At 40.5% G+C, this 25,061-nt stretch overlaps 2 protein-coding genes and 1 long non-coding RNA gene across 6 annotated transcripts in view; 1 reads left to right on the top strand and 2 right to left on the bottom strand.

Annotated features, from left to right (window-relative positions):
- plekhd1 (pleckstrin homology domain containing, family D (with coiled-coil domains) member 1) overlaps window positions 1–6,592 on the bottom strand; it is a 50,567-nt gene extending 43,975 nt beyond the window's left edge. For 2 of the 3 annotated variants that reach the window (XM_026152117.1, XM_026152118.1), the window contains exons 1-9: window positions 6,252–6,488; window positions 3,496–3,589; window positions 3,264–3,353; window positions 2,746–2,822; window positions 2,488–2,579; window positions 2,341–2,393; window positions 2,062–2,156; window positions 1,821–1,914; window positions 999–1,189 (exon numbers count right to left, since the gene is read on the bottom strand). In XM_026152117.1, coding sequence (XP_026007902.1) covers window positions 999–1,189; window positions 1,821–1,914; window positions 2,062–2,156; window positions 2,341–2,393; window positions 2,488–2,579; window positions 2,746–2,822; window positions 3,264–3,353; window positions 3,496–3,589; window positions 6,252–6,406 — 941 coding nt within the window. In that variant the 5' untranslated portion in view covers window positions 6,407–6,488. Of the gene's footprint in view, window positions 1–998; window positions 1,190–1,820; window positions 1,915–2,061; window positions 2,157–2,340; window positions 2,394–2,487; window positions 2,580–2,745; window positions 2,823–3,263; window positions 3,354–3,495; window positions 3,590–6,251; window positions 6,489–6,550 lie in introns of those variants that run through there. The other variant, XM_026152116.1, reaches the window with a different exon arrangement.
- A 614-nt stretch (window positions 6,593–7,206) lies between these two features.
- slc39a9 (solute carrier family 39 member 9) lies at window positions 7,207–15,161 on the bottom strand. 2 transcript variants are annotated; one of them, XM_026152539.1, is made up of 7 exons: window positions 14,193–15,161; window positions 13,961–14,069; window positions 12,372–12,578; window positions 11,937–12,005; window positions 11,454–11,539; window positions 10,081–10,215; window positions 7,207–9,838 (listed from the first exon to the last, which is right to left on the bottom strand). In XM_026152539.1, exons 1-7 carry the CDS (start codon window positions 14,286–14,288, stop codon window positions 9,605–9,607), a joined length of 936 nt encoding a protein of 311 aa, XP_026008324.1. In that variant the 5' UTR covers window positions 14,289–15,161; the 3' UTR covers window positions 7,207–9,604. The 2 variants fall into 2 exon arrangements, with proteins under 2 accessions (XP_026008324.1, XP_026008325.1); XM_026152540.1 differs by having other exon boundaries at window positions 12,372–12,575.
- A 1,381-nt stretch (window positions 15,162–16,542) lies between these two features.
- On the top strand, window positions 16,543–19,288 carry LOC113012607 (uncharacterized). Its single transcript, XR_003270725.1, has 2 exons — window positions 16,543–17,221; window positions 18,221–19,288. It is a non-coding gene; the product is annotated as an uncharacterized LOC113012607 (long non-coding RNA).
- The last annotated feature ends 5,773 nt before the right edge of the window (window positions 19,289–25,061 follow it).

Below are 25,061 nucleotides of genomic sequence, written 5' to 3'. Positions count from 1 at the left end.
TAAACAACACTGCCTGTATGGTGGATGCATCTGTCAGTTTTCTTACGGTCATGCTGCTCACTGAGCTCTACAGGAGACACATGAATGTACACCTCAGGTCATTTCTGGGAAGATCTGGATTTTTTGTTTAAAGATAATTTATCCATGAGTATTTAGTATCTGCTTAAAATGTATTTACTGAACTAGTTTTTGAGGTTTTGGATCCCAAAGGTTCAAAGTATTCCTTACAGAATAATTATGTTCCATGGTTTATTTCTGTTTTCTATCTGTGGAATTAAATGAATTCCTGAATGTCAAATAAAACTGAGAAAATATATACTTTCATCGTGATACGAGTATGAAAAGGGGCAAACACTGTATAAGTAGACGAGTATAAAAAAGCAAAAATGCATCTACAGTTAGTAGACATTGTTGTGAGATCCATTCATGAGCATGCAGGGTTTAAAATCTCATCAGCAGCATCCTTTATACTACATTTAATGTGATCCAACATATCTAGCGTGATACAACAAGCGAAGCAATGTATGAGAATGTTTTCAGTCTGATTATGTTACATAGTGTTCATGTGACAAAAATACTGCTGTCAGTCCAAATGTTACGTAGGAAAAATGGCTGAGTAAAGGTCAAGCATACGGAAAATGCAATGTTATAGGTTTTAGCATTTTGTAACTGAACATTAGTGCTACACAGTCAATAACAGCTGCCTGTAAAACTTCACTTACGGCCGCCAATCAATCTGCTGGTTCTTTTAGGATCAATACACATTTCCACTAAGAGTTACATCCTGTAATACATTATTATAGAAGTTCCCTGTCAGACTGTTTTTTGTGATATCCTGGTATGATGTATGATTCATCAGTCAAAGAATATCAAAACAGAACATGGTCTTATTTGATGTACCCTCTAAAAAGAATCAGAGAAATAAAAATCCTAAAATATTCCTTGCTGACTCCAACAATGCTCTGCCAGTAATCGTTTGCTCTTGAGGTTACACCCACTTATCCTCAGCCTGATCTTTCTCCTTCAGCAGGATCTTCATTTGCTCCTCAATGTGATGCAGGTCCTGCAGCAGGTCACCGTCCTCAGACTCCATGCAGCTTTTTTCTGAGCTCTCCACCTCCGCCTCCTTCTCCTCCTGCTCCTTTACTCCCAGCAGCTGCAGCGTTCGCTGTTTCTCCTGGGACAGCTCCTGATGAAAAATGAAAAACAGGAGAGATACAGATTTTGCTTACTTAAAAAAAAAAAAAGTTGATTTGTCACATATACATTTTTTAAAATCCCCTATTTAATACTTCATATAAGCCAAGTGAGAATCTTTTCATTGAAATCAACTTTGTTTATTGTGTCCAACATACTGTTTTAAACCTGCCTGAAGTTATTTTAGCACTAAGTACAACAACAACAAAAACATAACAAGCAGCTGGATAGCGTGGTAGTGAGACTACACGCCTTTGGAGCGGTAGTCGCAAGTTCGAGTCCTGGCTGAGGATAACTGTATCCAGTTAGGGTCCATTCGGGAGAAGGGTCTCATGGCCTGCTCTCCCAGTTACATGAGGTACAACACACATGCTACGGCCAGGACATCAGGGGGGTATCATCATCATCCCCGCCTGACCAACACTTGAGGAGGTTGTGGTTTTAAAGTAGTTAGTTCAGAGTAAAGTAGCTAGTAGTAGAGGTGATGTGTAGACCTCTGGAGCTGGGGAGTGGCCCCTGTGACCTGACCCCCGGATAAGCTAGAAGGTGGATTAGGTGGTCTGAAATCATGTAGTGTGTCGTCGATTCCTGTATGATACAGGAATAGGTTTTCAATTAAATACCTCGAGGGATTTTTGCAGTGTGACCGTCAAGCTGCTCAGCTCTTCTTTTTCACGCTCGACACCTTTCAGGGACTGAGCTGTGCCATCCAGGTCGCTGCAGTTCAGCACGAACAAACGTGGAAGTAAAACAAAACAGACAAAGAGATGGGGATAAAACCGTATTTAACCTGCGTTAAATCAGCACCACTACAATGATTGAGCATGGAGAATTAAGTTGAACGTATCAAGGCTGAGTGTGTACAGTTTGATCTGCTCCTGCTCCGCCTTTAGCTCCACGACCACTTCTTCAAACTTCTGTTTCTCCTCCTCCAGGATCTGGTTCAGACGCTCCAGCTCCTGCATGAACAAACAAACTGCATAAACAAACAAACTGCATAACTATTAAAACATAACACATCAATGATCTCATGATGAAGGTGACTACTACATCTGCATCTTTCATTTTATCATCTCCATATAAAACTTAAATGATTTGTTTATTTACAAATCAATACTAATCTCTTAATCCTTGAAAGTTCACCTCTCTCTGAGCTCGTTGATGACTAAGCTCCTCAGTCTCTTCCATCAGTTTATCTGGAAGAAGAAAAAAATATATTGCTAATACCCTGCCTTCACTTGTAAGACCTTTGAAAGGTAAATTTATTCAGATGACCTTTCTCCTGCTTACCCAGGTATTCTTGCTTCTCTTTGGCCAGCTGCAAGCCCTGAGCCTCCAGACTTTCAATCATCGCTTCCCCCAGCTGTGCATTTTTCCATGTGCTGTTGGGAAGATGCAGTGATTTGAGAAAATCAAAGCACTATTAGCAAAATTAAAACATTCAAATGCTTTTAAAAAGCTGCAGCAGACAAAGGAAGCATGTTTTTAACAGCAGAAGAAATGTGTCTCAAAAATAATCATTCTGAATGAAGTAAATGAATTACTCACACTTTCCCTGACTCATGGAGCATCTCCATCCACTGGACCTGCTCCTCCTGAGACTCAGCAGCCAGCACTATGGTGCCCTGGGGGCCAGACACACTGTGTTTTACATGTTAGCAGCTAATAAATGATCGTTTCATGCTGTAAAATGAATTTTGGCTGGGGCGGTGCTGGTAGTGTGTCTCTCTACAGCTCCAGTCAGTTAACTATGTGCAAGTTGTTTGACATGTTTATTTTTGTAGAAATTTGTTGTTGCGTGTTGTCTGTGTGCAGCTTTTTCTCCACACGCAGCTTCACAGATGACAAGTTTTAGACTTACGTGACATTAGTTTGTTAACCACTTGGGGGCAGTAGAAAAAAAAACTGTAACCACAACATTAATAATTAACATCTACCTTATTTTAGAGTACTTCATCCTGGCATACGGATTTCTAGCTTAGTTTTTGGTGTCCACCAGCTTATTTTAAATTTGATTTAAACTTGCAATCATTTATAATGTAATGGGAAAAGATTTTTGTTCTTACAGAGAAATCTTCAAGGTTGATGATGATGGCAAAGGGCATCCCCAAGTCTTCATTTGCTGACACCACACATCCTCCCAGAGGAATGACTCCCTAAGACAGGAAAAGGTTTTGTTTTTTTGGTCATTTGAGTTCATTTGATCTTTCAAAACTAAACTGAAATATCAGAAAACAAGCACATCTCTAACTTTTGCTCAATTTTGTTATTGTTACCAGAGATACTGCAGCTGCTCACCTTGGGGTGAATGTTGAAGTACCTGTTGGTCTCAAAGTTTCTCTTCTCACTTTCTGCATAGTAGAGCAAGAAGCTGTCTTTGATGATGAAGAATCTTTGTACCAAGGAAACAATGAAAGCAAGACTGAGTGAGTCCTGTGGGGCTAAAAGGAACCAACGTCTGGCATCGCTCTAAGTTTTAGTCACTCGATTGACTGAATATAAAAATGTTTTTGCTGATAACCCATTAACACTTTTCTCTGCTCGTTTCTCTTTATGCAAGTTTTTCAGTCTTATTGCACACACGTCTTTTGTAATATCTTTTCTTTCTCATTACTGAATCCATGCTATGTTAACACACTCAGCCTAGGGACTCAATTTTCTTTTACTGCTGCTGCACTAAATAATTTTGTGGTTTTGAAAAAGTTTCTGTTTAAACAACTGTTGAGTTGCTTTGGGTTAAATAGCAGTGACGAGTACAGTTATTTTGTGTATGAGCTGCTGTTTTCTGTCCATTTTATTTTTTGGAGCATTAAGAAGAATATTCATATTTTTCCTAAGTCCACCGGTCCAATCATCAGTCTGTTCATCACACCAATCATAACACAGAGAAATGTGTGGCAAGAGTGGAATCATTTTTTTTATGTATTAAAATGTAAAATTAAGTTTAGAGTGTTGTGAGAGCACATGTTTTATTATTACAGACATACTATAAGTATAATCTGGATGAATATAATATATAATAAACCATTTTAAACCAGTTTTTGTTATATAACATAATCCCATTTATCGATCTGTTAATCAGAGTACTGCAAACAGGTCTACACACTGGAATGATAAAGCCTTCTTAAAATAAGGATGTTTGTTTCAAAGAGTCATTACATTAAATTAAATCTGACACATATAAAAAGAGACACAAGAAAATTAGTTCATTTACAGTTCTGTGCAAAAGTCTTGAGCCTGCCTTTATATTTTGTTAGGAAAATGGGAAATAGGTACAATTATTTATTGAAAAATGTGCAAACACACATGTAAATAGAGTCTATAGAGCAAAAACAGAGTTTGTGCAATTCTAACAAGTTTGAAATTAACATGAAAAATATTTGGTATGATTTATCACTCCAAAAGACCTGTTTCGACTTATTTTCAGTCTAGTTTTTATTTAATTTGGCACGCACCAGCATTTTCTCTTTGTTTTCCTTCCTTAAAAATGGCTTCTTGACAACCGCTCTACCACTGAGACCATTTCAGTAAACAGTAGATGGATCAACTGCACGGCTAGAAGCATCTCTCAGGTACCATGTCAGGTCTTTGCTGGATTTTCTTCCCTATTAAGGATGTGACTGTCAGACAGTACAGATAAAGCTTTAGGCCTACCACGTCCTCTTTTGTCCTCAATTTGTCCAGTTTCCTCACAGGACATGCTGCACACCATCTAAACAACTTTTCAGGTAGCGGCACTTTGTTGTTGTAAAAATAGTTCTTTGCCAGATTGTTTGTCATGTGTAAACTCAGCATTAGTTCATCATTCAATGTTTGAATGATTCATAGGTCAGTGTGAACACACAGCATTTCATCACAATACAGAAAAACACTGAAAGACCTTCAGAAAGCCTTGTAGTCTCATTCCTTGGAAACAAAATATAAAGAAATGAATAATAACTCAAGGCTTTTGCACAATACTGCACTAGTTTAGGGAGTGGCTTTGTGAGTTTGGGTGGGACTCATAACGGAAATGACTGACTAAGAGATATATTTATTTTAGAAATTAATCAAAACTAGTGAATAAATTGTTAACATTTAGTTTCTAGTATGAATACATCCTACTTTTCCAACACTAGAAGATGTTCCTGTCTTTAGAAAAATCTCCTACAACACATCCAAATGTGTAATACTCGTCCTGACTTTCATTAAACTATTTAATTTTCACCCTAAAAGCAGCTGTGGAATATGCTGGACTATTAACACTTAAGGCTGATAAGTCTTTTACATACATTTCATCCCACTGGTTGGGAGATTTATATTAAACAGCTGGTAACGACAATAAAACCTACTAAACCAAATTTAGCACAGAAATCCAAAGAAGCACTTACTGAAAATTTTAGCGACCTTTATGACACAAGCAGCTGGGATAGGTTACAAATGGTGTGCTGCAAATGGACTCTCTGGATCCACCGTATATTGTCGTTTTAACTGTTATGTAAACTAAGAGCATTACCATGACTCAAGATATCAATCCAGGCATTTTGACCAAATTTAAACTGCTCTCAGGATATACTGAAAATGCGGGTGTGGATAAATATTTCCTGTTATTATATAAAGCAATCCTCTAATACAAAACATGTCAAAGTACAGTTTACAAAATCCTATTGCTCTCTTCTGGGATTAAAAATAAAGAAGTTTAATCAATAAGCATTCATAAAAGATAATAAATAAAACAATTATTGTCAATTTATAGGGAAAAATTACTCCAGATGTTTTACCTACAATTTGTAATGCAAATTAAAAGGTTTCATTTTCTCTCAGTATGCAAGAATTTTTATTTTGCAGCTGTAACAGCCAATAAATGAGTTCTAAATACAACACAGCTAATTCAAACTTTTAGTTCAGACTTTGATACAGGAGAGAAAATTCTAACCACTTCCTAAACATGATTGTTTTGTCGCTGTCAAGGGGCAGCCTGCAAACTAAAGAAAAAGCTGAGGCATCAAGAGAATTGATCACATTTAGCTGTAGGATCAAAACAAAACAACAACTTAGTCACACCTCACCCTTACCTGCGCGACCACTTGGCTGATGGCCGACCGAACGGCCTCTTCCAGAGCACGCCATGCAGCTGCACTTTGGTGCTGATGTCCAGCAATTCAGAGTCTGACTGCTCCATTGATGACCAGGGCGAAAACCGAGAGTTCCTGGATGAAGACGAGAACATCCTCTGTGGCTTCCCTCGCCCTGGGAGGTGGGACAAAAACGATCAATAAAATAAAAATAAATAAACAAAGCACAATGCAATCACTCAATAACAATTAGTCCAGCAACACCCGATAAACACACACATACACGCACGCATACACACATAGAGGTGCTGCAGGCACAGCTTCAATACAAAGCAGGAAAAGCAGAAAACAAATCCCAATAACTCAGCAGGGCGGAACGATGCAGCTGCCAATACGCTCATCAGCTGGAGGCAGACTGACTGCACAGCGATGATGAAAACAGGATGGGGGGGGGGGGGGGGATACTGGAAGGCAATGGGGGAGGGAGAGAAGCTTTAGGAATGAGTTGCTAAATCTGAAGCCAGTCGATATATTCCAGCCAGTAAAAGCTGTTATTCAGATTACAGTATTTGCAGAGAGGAGCAGTTTCCAGTTATTGGCAGGTATGAACTCTCCAGTCTCTCCATCAGTCCATCCTGCACCCTAGCAGTGAGTTAGGAGGAAAGCCATGGTTCCACAACTTTCTATTAAAGAGGATGAAGAGTCAGAACAGTTGTTGTATAGCTTTAGTGTCACGGGTATCAGATTCATTTACAGAACATGTGTCCGAGTGGATGGACGGAAGATTATAAAGATACCGATAGTTCAGCCTTGAAATCCAGGACAGATAAATGCTGTGTAACTGTAAGGCAACAGTTGCAGTCTGAACCTCTGTGATTTTATTCAGACTCTAAAGTCAAAGTCAAAACATGTTACTGACCCATTATGTTTGTAAGTTAAATGATCAGACATCATCACCAATTAAAAAAACTTTAATTTAGTCATCATAAAACACGCTCCTTTACAACTGATTTTTACAATCAAAGTATGGAAATAAGGCAGACCCCTTTAGGAATGATAGGAAAAGAAGAGAAAACTGATTCACACCGACCTCCACCGAAATTAACTATACAACTATCAGCCTGATATCCCCACCCCCCTTGATTGAGATAATCAGCCCCAATATGAGCCTTTATCTTTAATCATGAAATGCATTTAGATCATTTTAAATCTGAAGGGGATGTGCCTTCAGCCAATTAAACCCCAGTATTTTGGCTGGAAAAGATGATGAAGCCTCGAGTTGAAATATTAATTAAAAAAAAATTTTTTTTTAAATTTATACTTTTGAAACTGATGGGATCATGTGTGAACAAACTACATTCTGAATAAGAAGTTATAAAGAGATATCTTGCAGCCAACTCTAGTCTCCAAACTTTAAAGAGGCTATTTAACCATCATAAAGCTTTTTTCCCTGCAATGTTAATTAAATTTAATCAAGCCACAAACCAGACCCCACATTAAGTTTTAAGGTTTTCTGTAAGGGATGAAAAAAAGTTGTAGATTGCCGTAGTAACTCAAGTTACAGAGATATAATGGTACATAATGAGGCTGCCTACTAGTGTGCCAAGTTGTCAAGCATCACAGTGGAGGGGGACGGTTCCCAGTTCCCTTTAGTACGCACAAACAGTTTCTCAGAAAAAAAACAAAAGAGTCATGCAGCTTCTGGTCTGCATGCAATTTCACCCCACCTTCTGTCACAGTCACTCAAAAAACAAAACAAACAAAATAAAGCCTAAAACAACACGCCGTGCTTCTTCTCATACAAGTTAGAATTAATTCACAGGTCGTGTGTAAAAGCCTTAAATTTATACATAAATCAAAGACCCCTCAAGTCAGTCTGTAGCTTGTTGAGTTGGTACTGCGAAGACGAGTTCGTCGATGTCCAAAAGTTCAACATAGAAAAAAAAGAAACTGTAATTGAGAGTAAGCAGTTCTGTCTCACACAGGAAATCCCCATGATTGTGGAGGGAAGAAGTTGCTTTGTACAGTATACATACATATACAAACACGCGAGCTCTGCTGTGAGCAGGCACAGTGATACAGAGGATATCCAAAATCAGCCTACTTACATTTTAATGGTGCTGGAGCAGAGAAGTAACTGAGGCAGAGCAGCATTTGGGACCATCTAACTTTCAGATCTTGGTGCGTGAATAACATAACGAGCACCTTTATGATCAAGACAAACCCTCTGTACACATTTCAGACTTGGTTGCACTGCTGGCAAAGAAGTGACCTGGCCTCAATTTCACCTTTTTGGTGATTATTGCTGTAAGTATAATTACTTAATAGAGAGTTAACCCAAATAAAATTCTCCTCAAACAATCTTTAACAGGTCTGTTCTCCTGTGCCCAAAAAAGTTTTACCCAATGAATGCCCTCGAGCAAGACAAATCCCTCCACCACCTGAAAACACTCTACAACACAGACTTATCCCAAGTTTAAATATAAACTAAAGACATTTTAAAGAAAAGTGACAGTTGATGTTCAGATGGGAGGCTAGTTGTGTTTGTCGTTATGCAGGATTTAAAGGAAACCGTGTCGCATAAACAAAGAGCTTGTTACAAATGATTTCTCTAGCGGTGCCGGACACTCCACTTGCTAGACAAACTCACTAGCCACGGAAAAACTGTTACAAGCATCTTGCTGGTTAATCTGTCTGACCTACTGTGAAAACATGACCTCTGGCAAGAAGAAAACATCTTGTACAAGCCAGTGTTGTTTGGGGGCCATCCTCTTCAGAGATCTGTTTCAGGCTTGCTAATATGGCACTTAATCAGATCCAATCCATCAGTATTGTTGCTAATTTATCTACACTCTATACAATTATTTTTAAAAAAGTGAGTTTCACTGCTTTTGAGATATCACAAGTTTAATCAAGACTAAATCTCACTGTGCAACTGCCATCTAGTAAAAGGTCTCTAATGAAATCAGGGCTATTTTTCGACTTGGACGAGCACTATAACGCAACACTGAAAAATCCACAGTGACCTAAATGAACTCATCTAAAAGATCCACCTCTGGCATCTTGGAAAAAATGATTTCTGGTGGAATTAATGCATACATACAGTAGATGCATTATACTTTGTTGTCAGTGTCATTAGATAAAATGTCATCATGTGCACTGGTTGTCACTGGAGCAACTCTGATTTTCACTCGTTCCCTGCTTCGAGTTCATTTTCAAGTCATAAGAAGTCCCTGCACAAGATCCATTAACAGACACCAAGCAATTAGACATCTGAATCCACCGTGATTGAAGTCTTTGTTTCAGCTTCTTCCTCCTGTACACCCATCTAAAATCCATCATGAGCTGTGGGTCTAATGATGGTGACCGATGGACAGCACCAGCGGAATGAGGCAGCCCAGCACCAGAGCTACCACCTCCACCTTGCTCAGTCCCTTCCCTCCGTTTCCTCCCGCAGGAGCGTGGCTGTGACCGCCGCCTCCCACCTCAGGCAGAACGTGGACCGTTGCCACGTAGAGGAATGTGCCAGCAGAGAAAAGCATGGCGACACCTGTGGCGTTGACGTCTGACAGTGCTTCTTTGCTGCTCTAAGAGGGGAAGAGACAAGAACAGTGTAAAGCTTAAAGTTCTCCTTTTCTAGTGACTCCAGTGTTGATGAAATAATGTCTTTGTAGTATTTGGGCAGTAGTGTAAAAATCACAATACAGACTAGTAAGATGACAGCTGGATATCTAGATCCTCAAAGTACTGTATTGTACCAAACAGTTAACACTGAAAACTAAACATCTAGCAAAATGAAAACAGATCAGTGCAAAAATATAATAATTACCTGACTGAGACCTAAAAATGTGAGCATGGCGAGGACTGGCGCTGCCAGGGCAAAGACCAAGAGATGTTTGCGGATACGATTTCTCTCGAGACCGGCATGCATTAGGAAGGATACAAGACCAAATGCTGCTGGCGCCTACAATCAACAAAACAGAAGAGTTTATATAGCAATTTACTGCAGCAAACAACAATCAATTCTTTTACCAGTTAATTTGTAAATTAATGCTGAAAAAAAACCCTCTGTGTATTATAAACTCAGTAGCTGTACTTAAATTTAATTCATTTGCAGGCCTGCAAAAATTAAAGACACCCTTACTGCTTCCTTAGGATTTATGGAGGAGTAGTAATTGATCATCATTAAGTGTAAGCACCTCTATAAATGCAGCTGTTTTGTCAGTTTGCTCCTCTGCAGCGATCAGCAGCAGAAGCAACTGTTTGTCTAGGAAGGGTTGTAGGTCCATTTTTATACAACAACAAGCAAACATATCCATCATCCTTGAGTGACAATGATTATTCACAAGAGGAAAACATTCAAGATGTCAGACAATCTTCCTAGACATAGACAACACAGCAAATTCATCTCAGGGTCAGACTGTACAGTGCCCAGATAGATTGCAAAAAACAAACAAACCAAGAGCTACATCTCAGACTCTACAGCCCTCAGTCACAATTTTAAATGTTAAACACAGAACCTATACTCATTCAGTATAGGTTCTGTGGAAGGGTTGCTAACAGAAGGAATCTTCTCTTTAAAAAGAACATGGCAGCCTTGCTTAAGTTACCAAAATTGGATCCGATCAACCCACAAGACTTCTGGAACAATGTCCTTTAGATAGACAAGACTAAAGTGGAGATGTCTGGCCATAATGCACAGCGCCACATTGTTTTGGAGAAAATCAAACACAGCATATCAAGAAAAAAACAGATCATACAAACAATGAAGAAGGGTGGTGGAGAAGTTATGATTTGGCCTGGTTTTGGAGCCACAGGACCTGGACACCTTGCAGTCATTGGTAAACAAATCGAAGTATTCAAGAGTCAAATGTAAGGCCATCTGTCTGACAACTAAAGCTTGGAAGACACTGGAAAATGCAACAGAATGACTGAAAAAAAAGAATCAAAGTGTTGCAAAGTCCAGACCTCAACATGGAAAATATCCGGCAAATCTATGAGAGACTAATAAAGTCACACAGAAAATAATTACTGAAGTTATCACATCTAAAGATAGTTCTACAAGCTACTGAATCACTGGGCTTGTTAGTTTTTCACAGGCCTGATCAAACTTTATTTTTAAGATGCCAGTATACGTATACACACAAACAAACAAAAAAAAAAAATCAACCACTGACTGCATTATATATGATGTATATTTACCTTATGCAGCATGATAGCTACAAAGACAATGAGCTGAACGCTGGTCTGAGAGGTTGAGGCAGCAGCACCCAATGCAACACCATCAGCTGCAGGCAACAAAAAAAAAAACAGAAAGGTACAGTAACTACTGGAACACTTAAAAGCAATGATTCGTCATTAAAACAGCAATAAAATCTGGATTAAACTACTGTAATAAAAAGAAACTAATACTGTTTGAACTGAAAAGTAACATTTGTGTATACATTTTCCAAATTAAAACAATTTAAAGCTTAATTAAATTCATAGTATTCTGAAGTAACACAAACTCAGGTACAGAATAAAATTACATCTTTTTCATGAGTTCCACCAAATGTAAATACATATTTAATATTTATGATTAAATATTAATATAATTAATTAATATAATACAATTTAATATTAAATATTATTTAATATTTATTTTGTGTACAGTAGCATTATCAGACGATATTAAATCAGACCTACCTGCAGCATGGACCACAAGCCCCAGGGTGGTGGTGATTTTGGAGGAAGCAACTCTTGCTGCCTCTGGATCTAAACCAACCAACCAAAAATAAATAAATAAATAAACAAACACACATACACAACTCAAACAGTTTGTGGCAAGGAAACAAATCAATAATCTTGATGGACCACTATGTCCACACCGAGTTAAACAGCACCACAACATTGGCAGACTTTGAAGAGTATTATCAGCTTAAATAAAGATCTCTAAAATTGTTCAGTGCAGAGTGTGGGTGCATCTGGGAAAACAGAATTAGCAGTTGAGCCATTTGGATGTGTTTTGGGTTTAATTCAATCTTATTTTTCGAGGAGAATAAGATGAGAAGAGACTAATGACGAAGCTGCTTTTGCTGCTTTTCCCTAACCAACTCTGGCTAAGGCTATTTGAATGCTTACCTTCAGTGTTGTGAACATGAGAACTACCTATCTGGTCCACCAGTAGCATAAAGACAAAGCCTAGAACCAGAGACACTCCAATGTAGGCATGGAGCTGCTCTTGATTGTGCTCATGCTTCCCACTAGCACTAAGAGCTGCCTCTGCTTCACCCTTTCCCTCGGAAGCTTCTGCAACTGCAGACTGGCCGTGACTGTGGTGTCCACCTGCTGAAAGAGAAAAATCAGCAGAAAAATGGTCTGATAAAGACACAAATACGTTAATGCATCAGAACCAAAGAAATGTAAAATTAAAATTCCATCACACAGCACAGAGACCATCATAAATACTGCTATAAATACTGATATGGAAATGACAATAAGTCAGAAATTGGCAGAAACTGATTTCATGATGTTGCACTTTACTTTCCTCTGTTTAAATAAAATTCATACTGTTACAATGTACACAAGCACATATCATTGGTCTACATGCTCTCTACTTAATTTTCCTCTGGTATATTTCAGTTTAAGCCTGTTGCAAGCATGAAGGAATCCAGCGCTGTCACAAACATCTAAAGACTATTTTAGATTTTGCATTATAAAGTGCATAAAATAAGAAGCAGACAGGAAATGAGGAAAGAACAGACACTCAGGAAAGATGCACCCCTGAAAGTTACAATTACTCAGTACTTTCAGTAGAATGACTAATCAATTATGTAACATATAATTATCTGTAAAAAGGTTCAATCAACTGTTTAATCTACATTGCTGTTAAATGTACATAAAAGAAATTAACAAGTTGATTCAACATGATGGAAAACCTGAATATCTTTGGGTTTTGTATTGTCAGTCAAACAAAACAAACAGTACGAGTATGTCACCTTGTACAGTTTATTCAAGTAACAGATAAAATAAATAAATACATTTCATCAGCAACACAAAACAATTATTAGCTCAAGGTCTTCTAACAAGATTTTTTTTTCTTAACTTACAGGAAGCAGCCAAAATTGTGTGTGGCGGGGGCAAAACAATTTGCTTCTCATTTGAAATTGTGATCACTTTTGGAAGTATTTAAACAACTTGTTTTGTCTGACTACCAACCCAAGAAAGATTACATTTACATTACACATCAAAGAGAAAAGCAGCAAAACAACACAAAGGGAAAACTTGGTGTCCTTTCTTGATAATTAACCGGCTAACTAATTTAATCTATCTACAATTAGGAGAGACGTTTATCACTTATTTATGTTTATTTGATTATTTCACCATGGCAGCCTCTGAAACACACTGTACATTAGAAATAAACCAATATGACAGTGGATGCCCTGAGCTTTGCAACTCATCCATGTATTTCTTAGCTTAAGGAACACGTATTTTTAAGAGCTGTAGCACATCCCGGCTGATTGTGAAAGGCATTATTACTAGTTTTCTGAGCCATAGACTAAAATAACCGAATGAGCTTATCTTCAAACGTGCACAATCCAAAGATATTGCAGTCCGTAAAAAATCACGACTATTACATTGTCTTACAGTTATTGATACAGTAGTTAATTCTTAATTGTCTGTCCATTCATGATCTGAGCAAACCTTCCATCTCCCCCAAGGAACCCTACCTTCAAGGATTTCTTCGTAAAGTGCATGGACCCCTTCTGGGATGATCACGGCAAGTGCAGTCCCACAGAGCAGCCCTGCTCCCAGCACAGTGATCAGCTTCAACTTCTCCTAAACAAAGTCAGAGACCCAGACCTTAAGCACAGTAGCTTCTTATTGTTTGAAAGTTCAGTCCATTTTATGATAGCTTGGTAGCTAAAGTTAGCTACATGCATATGTATGTCACAAACCTACCTCTGAGAAGTTAACCGCTAAAGGTATCGTCCCGGCCACATAACATCCCACCAGCATCGCAAGGGACAGCAGGCTGATCGAGCTAAAATCGTCCATGACTGCACTTTTCTCTTCGGCTAACCTACTGCTAAGCTATACCATCAAATCCAACCTCCACCTGCGCTTTTAGCACGGACCTTTGCTCGTGACGGTAAAGTTCAAGAACATTAGTTTTTTTGGTGGTTAATTCAATACACGTCACGACCCACTTTCGGTACCAACCCGGTCTGGTGCTAAACATCCACTTTATAACTGGTCAGTGTGTCGCTCACTGGCCTCGGTAACGCAGTCAAAGCTAAGCTAACTAGCGTCAGTATGTATATGCCTTTCGATATTAATGAAAAAGAAACCCGGAAACAGTAACCGTCCAGTGCAAACAACTGATACTTCGCATATTTTCTGTCAAGTCCAGTTGTCAGAATAATATTGCAACTTCCCGATTCGGTTAGCGTCAACACACCGGCTAACTGAACATCTTCTTGTTTGGAGCTGATCAAAGTGCTTCCGGGTCAGAGTTTAGGCGACCTGCCACGTATCCGCGAGACTCGCTGGAAAAGATAAGGAAGTAATGTGACAATTTTAGCAACAAGTCATAAACATGGGGAAAAAACAAGAATAAACACCAACAGTAGATTCTGTAAGAGAATTTGCAGTTTTTATTTTTGTGCGGTTTTTAAAGTTTTATTTATTTGTTTGGCTATTTGTTTATTTAGTTATTTATTGCAAATAATAATACACTTAAACGTAAAATATGACTATAAATAAATAATACACTGGAGGAAAATTGTTAATACTTTTTTAGATTTTCAATATAAAATTTCCAGATTGTTATATTTAATTTGCTTAATGTACATAATATTCACTTAATGTATATAATGTTGGTGGTCCCCATCTTTAAGAAGGGGGACCGGAGGGTGTGTTCCAACTACAGGGGGATCACACTCCTCAGCCTCCCGGGGAAAGTCTATGCCAGGGTGCTGGAAAGGAGAGTTCGTCCGCTAGTCGAACCTCGGATACAGGAGGAACAATGCGGTTTTCGTCCTGGTCGCGGAACACTGGACCAGCTCTTTATCCTCTCGAGGATACTTGAGGGTGCATGGGAGTTTGCCCAACCAGTCTACATGTGTTTTGTGGACTTGGAGAAGGCATTCGACCGTGTCCCTCGGGGTGTCCTGTGGGAGGTGTTGCGGGAGTATGGGGTGTCTGGCCCATTGCTACGGGCCATTCGATCCCTATACAACCGTTGCAAGAGCTTGGTTGACGGGGGTAACTACTTTGGCACAACACCGACAACATTTTGAGCATTTTCGACAGTTTGTGAAATGGTCGTTGAAGGAAACTGTTTCCAGGGCCTACTCCGTGGATCGGCTTCCTCCGAGGCGTGGACGTCTATCAGCAGAGAATGTACCTTCACCTATCAGCAGAGAATGTCCCTTAGTCTGTAACACAGTCAAATATATTCTCAAGTAATATTCAAGCATGCCATTCAGCGTGTTAGTACGAGCAGCTCGGGAGCAGCTTGGGAGAACAAGAAAACAGAGACTGCTTTAGATTGTCTTCCCAAAGTGACTCAACTTTATTCACAAGTACAACAGTTTATATAGAGGGTAAAATTCATGAGACAGCAGATTTATCAGTTTAAACCAGTACAGACCAAGATAAGGCAGCGTCTTCCTGCCCTTGGGTGAAGAAGCATCCTTTGTGTAGTGTATCAGTTCAGCTACAATTGTGATTATCTCAGCGACATATTTTCAAGGCACAAAACGAAGAGTTCTTACATTAGTGAAATCTGAAACAAACCATTTGGCCTTCAACAGGCGTCTAAAAGATTAAGAAACTAATGTAGCTGAGGGAGTGATCTCTGTGGTATTTCAACCTTGTACCAGCCTGTGATTCTCACACATCAATTCTTGGGTCAAAGAGAAAAACACTGAAACAAAGGGGCCTTATTGAATGACAGAGTTTTCCTGCATAATGTCACTATAAAACAATATCCAGTAAATGCTCCCATGGTACTAAAATACCTAACAGTCGTCATTGGCATTACATGCCAGTAGTGTTCGCTAACTGACTTTACCGGTGATTATATTTATTATTGTTATTATTATTATAATTATTATGTATTATGATTAGTTTCCCCACCGGAAGAATGCGACGTTCTTGCCAGAACATTCCCAAATAATTGACCACGTTTATTAACAGATCAATTTTCTCCACAGTTTTAGGGTGAGCTAGAATAGATATATGGTTTCAGTAATACGAATAAGAGCGCAACAACATAGAGACAATGACGATCACTCTCATAATTTCATTACGTTAGTGCACCCATCGCTCCGCATCCTTAACGCTACATTGATGTCGAGAGTCTCTGACACAGCTGTGCTCTGCAGCACAGACACCCTGCTTATCTGTGATTCGGCCAGACTGGTGTTGAACTCCAAAGACATGCGCGGGGTTAGGTTAGTTGCTGTTGGTGTGAGTGGTTGTCTGAGTCTCTCTAATAACCCTCCAACAGACTGGCGACCTGTCCAGGGTGTACTTTTGCCCTATGACAGCTGGAATACAACCTGAATAAAATAAGTAGGAGAAAATGAATGATGTTTATGAACTGTAGTTAATGTAGTCAGACAATAAGTTACCGAGCAACAGGCCACAAGTCTTGGTGCAGAATCATACTAAGATTTAAAAAATAAAATGTTGGCACTGGTGTTTGAAACAGTATACTGTCAGTAAGACTGGAGCAACTGCACACATCTGGAAACTAATAACTAGAGTAGTTAAGTAACATTTTGTTACTGCATCCATTTAGCCAGGTATAATTAGCATGTCTACATACATGTCATTTCTAATGTGGTCCTATGTGGTATGTTGTAGGACAGTGAAGTGTCTGACACTGACCATGTACCAGTGCCTGAGAACACTGGTATGGAGGGGGAGAACGCACCTCTTTACTGTATTTGTCAGAAACCAAACATCAACTGCTTCATGATGTAAGTATATATCAGTTTTATATTTGCAGTACGTGCAGTAGGGGTGGGCGCTAGCTTCAGCAATGTTATCAGAGATTTATTTTTTTTTAAATGAAGAGCTTCTATTTCGAGAAAACTACCAATAAGGATATATGCACAGATCTAGAAAACAATACTGTAACATTTTATTGATGCTTGCAGTTTGGAGGCAGCAGTATTTGCAAGTGTAACTAAATTCCAGGCATTTTCCATCCTTCTTTTCATATCAGCTTTTTTCTAATTGTCAGTGTGAACCAAGGTGTCAGCAGCAGCATTATAGTGCAAAAGTAGTGACCCAGCATAGATCAAATGTAAGCACAAAAGTAGCCAAGGTAGTGTTTTTCCTGGAAGTTTTAAGTGAAAGGATAAAGTAACTGCTTACCACTTTAGTTTAACAATGATTAATGAAATGTAACCGTGTAACTCATCAGCAGTCTGCACAGTATGGTCACATATTAAAACTGAAGAATATGTTGTACTTGTTGTAGTGTTTCATCATGGGTCCAGTTTTTACCCAGGTGCTTAAAGCCCTTCTTTACACTCATGTAACACCAACAGTAATTTCCAACCACTATTTCCTGTTCCTGTCAGTCAAACAAACAGACGACAAACATCTTCTATAAACAGGAATAATGTCATTTTATCGGATTAGAAAACATCTAATCTAGCGTTGATATTACACTGCTGTTTAGTGTCTGGCTAATCTCAGTGTCACCAAAATATCTGCCCTACATGTCAAACAATGAGAGAACTTGAAACAGTAACATCACCTAGCAGCTTATTTTAATTAGTGCTAACGTTTTGTTTGCTGGCTAACATTGCTATTATTATAGTCACAGTTAATTGACTTTGAATAGCTTTATTTCAAAAGTAATTTTACAATTTCACAGCCATTTAGCTGTGTTAACTGTACATGCTGTAGGTCATAAGGCGTGCATGGATCATTTTTATAATCAGCCTCTTATCTTTTGTCCACCACAGGCTTTGCCATGATAAATTGGTCAGTTGACAACCAGGAGCCGTACACCTTAACCTCAGAGGCCAGGACATCCAGGGGCAGTGTGAACACGCACTTGCTTAAATGGGACGCAAGACGGACTATAGAGGGCCACCCCCTTGCCAGACAACCAAGTGCTGTCCCTGTCCACGGCCAGTGTGAGAAGGACTCTCACTAAAGTCAACCCACACAAAGCTGCTGGACCAGACAATATACCTGGACGCGTGCTCGGAGCCCGTGCTGACCAGCTGACTGATGTCCTAGCGGGCATCTTTAACATCTCCCTGAGTCAAGCTGTTGTGCCACAGTGCTTTAAAACCACCACCATCATACCTGTCCCCAGACCTTCCCAAAGCCTAATTACACAATGATTGCCTGAGCCTATTCTTGTTAAATGATGAAAAACTCAAAGGCACGTTTGGGCAGTGGATCTGTGTGAAATCAGCAGCTTGCAAAACTAAATCAAAATGTGTGCTATTGATTCTAAAAATAGAAATCACAATAAAGTTCAACATTTACTAAAACTGCCATTCAGTCATCTGAGAGTCTTTACTCATGAAATTATAACGGTTAGATGAATGTATATGCAGTGATTTACTGATCAATGATAAAAGGGGAGATTTATGCAATAACGAAGACTGTCATGAAAAGTATTTGGCATCTGATCTCCTGTAACCTGCGGAGCTAAGCTGTTTTACCAGCTCTGCTCTCTGATTTTTCTTTTTTCTTTTATGAAAAAACACAAGTTGTCAAAGTTATTTGTTTGCAAATGTATTTCAGAAATATCAACATACTTTTTTTAATCAGCAGAAACTTTATGTCAGTAGTGCAAAAACCTGCACTGATCTGACCTCATTTCTTCCTCATCCTGATTCCTGACCTGGGAAGGGAGAGAAATATTTGTTTTTGTTTGTCTTCTTGTTTTATTTAATTCCTTGTGGGATTTGGATCCAACACGTAAAGTATGCATATTATGCACACACACAAACACACATGCAGCTATTACCCATTTCTTGTATTCTTGAATAAAGACATTGATTTGACACATTTAATTAGCGGCCAATTGTTTTTATTGTTCAATTATTAAGAAAAAAGAAAAGGTGGGGTGGGTGGGATGTAAAGGGAGAGAGGAGAGAAAACCCCAACAATCCCCTCTGAGCAAGCACGAGGCGACAGTGGATAGGAAAAACTCCCTTTAAAGGAAGAAACCTATGACAGAACCAGGCTCTAGAGGGGGCAGTCAACTGTCGGGACTGGTTGGGGGGTGACTGTGAAGAGAGGGGAGGGAGATGGGGGAGATGGGAGAGGTGTTAGTAGTTAAGGGGGGGGGGGGGGGGAATTAAGCTGGAATAGGGGTGGGGGAAGAAGAGGTGACATTGGCAGTAGTGAAAGAAGGAGTGTTCTTCCTCCAGAAGAAGCGTTTTTTCTTTTTCTGCTTTTTCTCGAGGATGAGGATCAGCTCCTCGATTTTTTCAGTGTTTTGCTTCTGCAGCTTGTTGCATTTTTTCACCACTTCTTCTTTTTCGGATTGTTTTTCTTCCAACCTTTCTTTCAGCACTTTAGATGTTGCCTCCTGTTTTTGTAGTTTTTCATTTTCTCCTTCCAGCTCAGATGCTTTGAACTTCATTTTGTTGTAAAGTTCTTGCAGGTTTAGGTTTTTCTTCTCAAACTCCTGGAGAAGAAGTTTTTCTTCTCGCTGCTTACTGACCAGCTGTTCTCTCTCTTGAAGCAGGTCTTGATATTTGTGCAGTGTCTCATCCAACTTTACCTGCAGCATCCTGTCGTTTCCCTCCATGAGCTGGAGTTGGCACTCCATGTCTCCCTGCTTTCTGTCCAGCTGCTCTTTCTCTTGAAGGATTTCTTTATTTTGTCGCAGAGCTTCATCAAGCTTTCCTTGCAAGCTTTCATTTTGTTGCTTGATGCTCTGCAGATTGGAATCCATTTCTTTTTGTTTGATTTCTTGTTCCCTTTTCTCTTCGAGGAGCTTCTCATTTGCTTGCTCTGTGCGATCAAGCCTTTTTTTGTCAACACTGTACATTAGCTCCATGTCTCGGAGATTGGAGTGCAGCCCTCTCTTCTTCATGCATCTTCTTTCTTCTCTTGGAGGAGTTTTCTATTTTGTCGAAGAGCTTCATCAAGCTTTCCTTGCAAGCTTTCATTGTGTTGCTTGATGCTCTGAAGCTTGGAATGCATTTCTTTCTCTTTTAACTCCTGTTGCCTTTTCTCTTGGAGAAGCTTTTCATTTTCTAGCAGTGTGCGATCAAGCTTTTTTTTGTATACACTGTACATTAGCTCCATTTCTTGGAGATTGCTGTGCAGCCCTCTCTTCTTCATGCCATCTTGTTTCTTCTCTTGGACAAGTTTTTTATTTTGTTGCAGGGCTTCATCAAGCTTTCCTTGGAGCTCCTGGTTCTTTTTGTCCATGTCATGGAGAGCTTGTTGTTTCTCCTCAATAATAGCTTCCTTTTCTTGAAGCTGGTATGACAACTTTTTTAGTTCAGCGCTCTTTCGCTCATTTTCCTCCATCAAGAACTTAATCTTCTCTGTGTTTCTGAGCGCTTCATCCTCCATTTCTTCCAAACGCTTTTCCTCTAGTTCCACTTGGTCACACCAAGGAAGAGAGGAAAGGGAAGAGTCTAGTGGCTCATCCCAGGGAAGAGCGTATGGGTCAACTTCTTGTCCCTTTGGATTTGTTTGAGACATGTTGGGTCTGGATACAGTTACAACTGCAAAGGATCCAAATATTTCAAAAGGCTTTTCTGGCGAACGGTTCAATGCTGCACACATCAAGGCTGCGAGAAACGGACTAAAAGTCGTTGCTCTTCACCCCTATTTATAGGTTTTAAGGGTCAACGGATCAAAGGAAAGAATGGTGGTAAGATTCTACGTGTGTGACGTCATAATTCTGTAAGGCAATGAGGTTGTCACGTGATATTTTTGGAGGAGGGCATTTTTCAACTTGGACAAATTATCAATAAAGTTTCAATCTCTGTTATTTTCCCCAAAAAACGTGTTGTCGTAATAATGTTTTCTAATGTAATTTGTGCCAACAGATGGCGCAGTTTAAAGTTGGCTGTTACTCTGCCCAGGCTTCTACCATAGAAGAAGAATGTAGACCAATAGTACTTTAACGATGTCCGCTGATCGTTTCCGTGGAAATCTTAGCATTGCTTTAGCCGTCAGGCTAAAGGTTTAGCTTCATACTGCCATATTTTCAGAGTAACAAAATATTTAAACGGTCGACCTCCCAGCCCTTTGTTCCTTCAGTGGGCTGGTTTCAGTCATTATGCAAATGTACTGTTTATAAGATTGGGGAAACCTGCAGTCAGCTGAGACCGAAGAAGTCACTTGGATGAGTGACGAAACGTTTCTCCCACAAAACGCTACGTCCAGATGAACAGAATCAACTTTTGGAGATTTGCATAATGACTGAAACCAGCCCACTGAAGGAACAATGGGCTGAGAAGTCAGTTTATTCATCATTATTCTGTCCCTCCTGTTATTTCTAAGGCATGTTTTTTATAAGTTTGTTATATGGCGGGTTATAATCATTCGTTCTGTAATTAACTGTTGCAACATGTCAGAAAATATGTTTATTCCTGATCTTGTCTGGGCAAAGCCTGCCATCTAGTGGGTTGACAGGGTAGCACCATGTTAGAGCGCAAGCAGTGGTTTTCTCCCAGCGCTCGACAGGGAAGGTCCATTTGGCTGTGTCTCTGTAAATTCCTGCATCTGACGCCCTTGAAAAGGCATAATCTTTTTACAAAAAAGGAAAATTAGGATCAGTAAAGCTCCGAAGAATGGCACGCGGTCTCCTGAGTGTTTACTGAAGCCATTTTATGTTTAGCTCACTGCATAAGCTGGATAGAGACATTCAGCTGAGGGCAGAAGAGTAAAAAGATTGTCCACGCATCAAGTGCACTGCCAGGATCCTGAGACACTCCAGCGACAGCAATCATGTCCAACCACGGGGACACCTCGCAGCTTTCACAGCTGGAAGTCAGGTCGGAATGCAGATCAGCAGCTTCACGCCGGTCAAACAGCTCAGCAGCAAGCCTTGCTGCAGCACGAGCACGAGCTGAAGCCGAAGCTGCTCGAGCAAGAGCAGAATATGCCAAACGCCAAATAGACATGGAGGTCGAAAAGGCCCGGATGGAGGCAGCGCTAAATGCTCTGAAGCAGGAGGGAGAAGCAGAAGCAGCACTTGCAGCTGCAAGGGTCCTAGAGGCTGCAGTTCTGGACCAAGCAGAGTCTGTGAAGCCACCAGACATTCCTGCCACAATAGCTGCGGCTGTCAGCCGCACTCAAGAGTATGTAGATACCCACTTCCACAATAACACTAATATGGAAGGTGAGTCAAAACACAGTAGAGAGCAAAAATGTGACTTAGACAACACCCACACTACAGGGCCGGACATATCAGCAGCAGCTGCGCGTGGGTACCCCCCCAGTTCTCCACCTGTTTGGCAGCCCAAACTTCCACCTCCCCATTGGTCCAACTATGTTGGAGCAGCCAAACCACAACGACAAGCAGATGTATCAGACCTCGCTGCCCTCCTCTCGCGTCGTGACCTACTGACAGCAGGACTGACAGTGTTTGATAACAAGCCAGAGACTTATCTAGCATGGAGATCTACGTTTCACAATGCCACTGAAGATTTAAACCTAAAGTGCAGTGAAGAACTCGATCTGCTCACTAAGTGGCTTAGTGGGGAGTCTCTCCAGCATGCTCTGAGAATCAGGGCTGTCCATGTTAACAATCCAGAAACAGGTCTTCAGCATTTATGGCAAAGGCTAGACAGGATTTATGGCTCATCAGAAGTTATTGAAGCTTCTCTGTTCAAACGCCTAGAGAGCTTTCCCAGAGTTACTCCGAGAGACAATCACCTTCTACAGGAACTTGCAGATCTCCTCCTGGAACTTGAAGCAGCAAAAAACGAAGGATATCTGCCAGGCCTCAGCTTTCTTGACACTCCAAGAGGCATAAACCCAATTGTGGAAAAACTCCCACATACCCTGCAAGAGTCATGGATCAAACAGGGGTCCAAGTATAAGAAAGAACACAGAGTGCACTATCCGCCTTTCTCCTACTTTGTCCAGTTCGTAAATAGCAATGCTGAAATGAAAACTGACCCCAGCTTTATCCTACAAAATTACAGCACTGGGCACATGAGGATAGAAAGGCCACTGGTGAGACAATCACATTTTAGAGCCCCGCTAACAGCAAACAAAACACAGGTTGGCACACCCAGCAACAAATCTAACACTCACTCTCTTGATCCCGACAAACGGTGTCCAGTACACATGAAGCCCCATTCACTTGCAAAATGTAGAGGGTTTAGGATGAAAACACTGGATGAGCGGAAAAGTCTGCTCAAAGGGCTTTCGATCTGTTACAAGTGTCTCTCATCAACAGAACACAGGGCCAAAGACTGTAAAGCTGATATTCGTTGTCTGGAGTGCAAAAGCGATACCCACATCTCCGCCATGCATGCCGGGCCACCCCCTTGGAGAAGTGGGAGCTTTGATTCTACACCAGAGGCACACGGCGGGGAGCCAGACATCCCGAGCTCCACAGTGACTACATCTAACTGCACTGAGGTATGTGGACAGGGACAACAAGGACGGTCTTGTTCTAAAATTTGCATGGTGAAAGTATATCACAGCACAGCCCCTCAAATGAAAACGAAAATGTACGCAATTTTAGATGACCAAAGTAATGTGTCACTGGCTCGTTCTCCCTTTTTTGACATGTTTAATGTACATGGTGAAGCCTTTCCATACACAATGAAAACATGCTCTGGCACAACGAACAAAACAGGCCGTAGAGCTCACGGCTTTGTCATTGAGGGTGTGGACGGAAAAGTGTCCATACCACTACCAACACTGACAGAGTGTAATCAGATTCCTGACAACAGGAGTGAGATACCCACCCCAGAAGCTGCAGCTGCTCATCATCACCTAGCTCACATAGCTGCACAAATACCCCCTCTTGATCCAGAGGCAGATATTCTCCTCCTCTTAGGCCGTGATGTAATTCAGGCTCACAAGGTTCGACGCCAGGCAAATGGGCCCAATGAAGCACCTTATGCCCAAAAGCTTGATCTTGGATGGGTAATTGTTGGGGATGTTTGCCTCTCGGGAGCTCACAGACCCACATTGAACTCCTACAAGACTAACATACTGGATAATGGCCGCCCCAGTTTTCTCTCTCCCTGTGGCAACAGAATCTACACAAAAGTGAAGATCACAGAAGAATGCCCCCTTTTTGAGAGCACACAGGTCAAAGATGAACTGGGCAAACACATCTTTCAACAAACTACTGATGATGACAAAATGGCACTCTCTGCAGAAGATAAGACGTTTCTGAACATTATGCACAAAGAGTTTGCTAAAGATGATGCAAATAACTGGGTCGCCCCCCTGCCCTTTCGTCATCCCCGACGTCGCTTACCCAACAACAGAGAGCAGGCTCTCAACCGCCTCATGTCCCTACGGAAGACATTAAAGAGAAAGACGGAGATGAAAGATCATTATGTGGAGTTTATGAAAAGGATCTTCGACAAAGGTCATGCAGAAAGGGCACCCCCTCTCAAACCCCACCAAGAATGCTGGTATCTCCCACACTTTGGTGTTTACCACCCCCAAAAGCCAGCAAAAATCAGAATAGTCTTCGATTCAAGCGCCCAGTTCGAAAATGTGTCTCTGAATCAAGTACTGTGTAAAGGCCCAGATCTCAATAACAGCCTTGTGGGTGTACTTCTCAGATTCCGAGGTGACCCACATGCTGTGATGGCTGACGTGGAGCAGATGTTTCACAACTTC

This window comes from Astatotilapia calliptera, chromosome 19 (genome assembly GCF_900246225.1).
Source record: "Astatotilapia calliptera chromosome 19, fAstCal1.2, whole genome shotgun sequence".
Classification (NCBI taxonomy): Eukaryota; Metazoa; Chordata; class Actinopteri; order Cichliformes; family Cichlidae; genus Astatotilapia; species Astatotilapia calliptera.
This window is presented reverse-complemented; position numbering and strand designations above follow the sequence as displayed.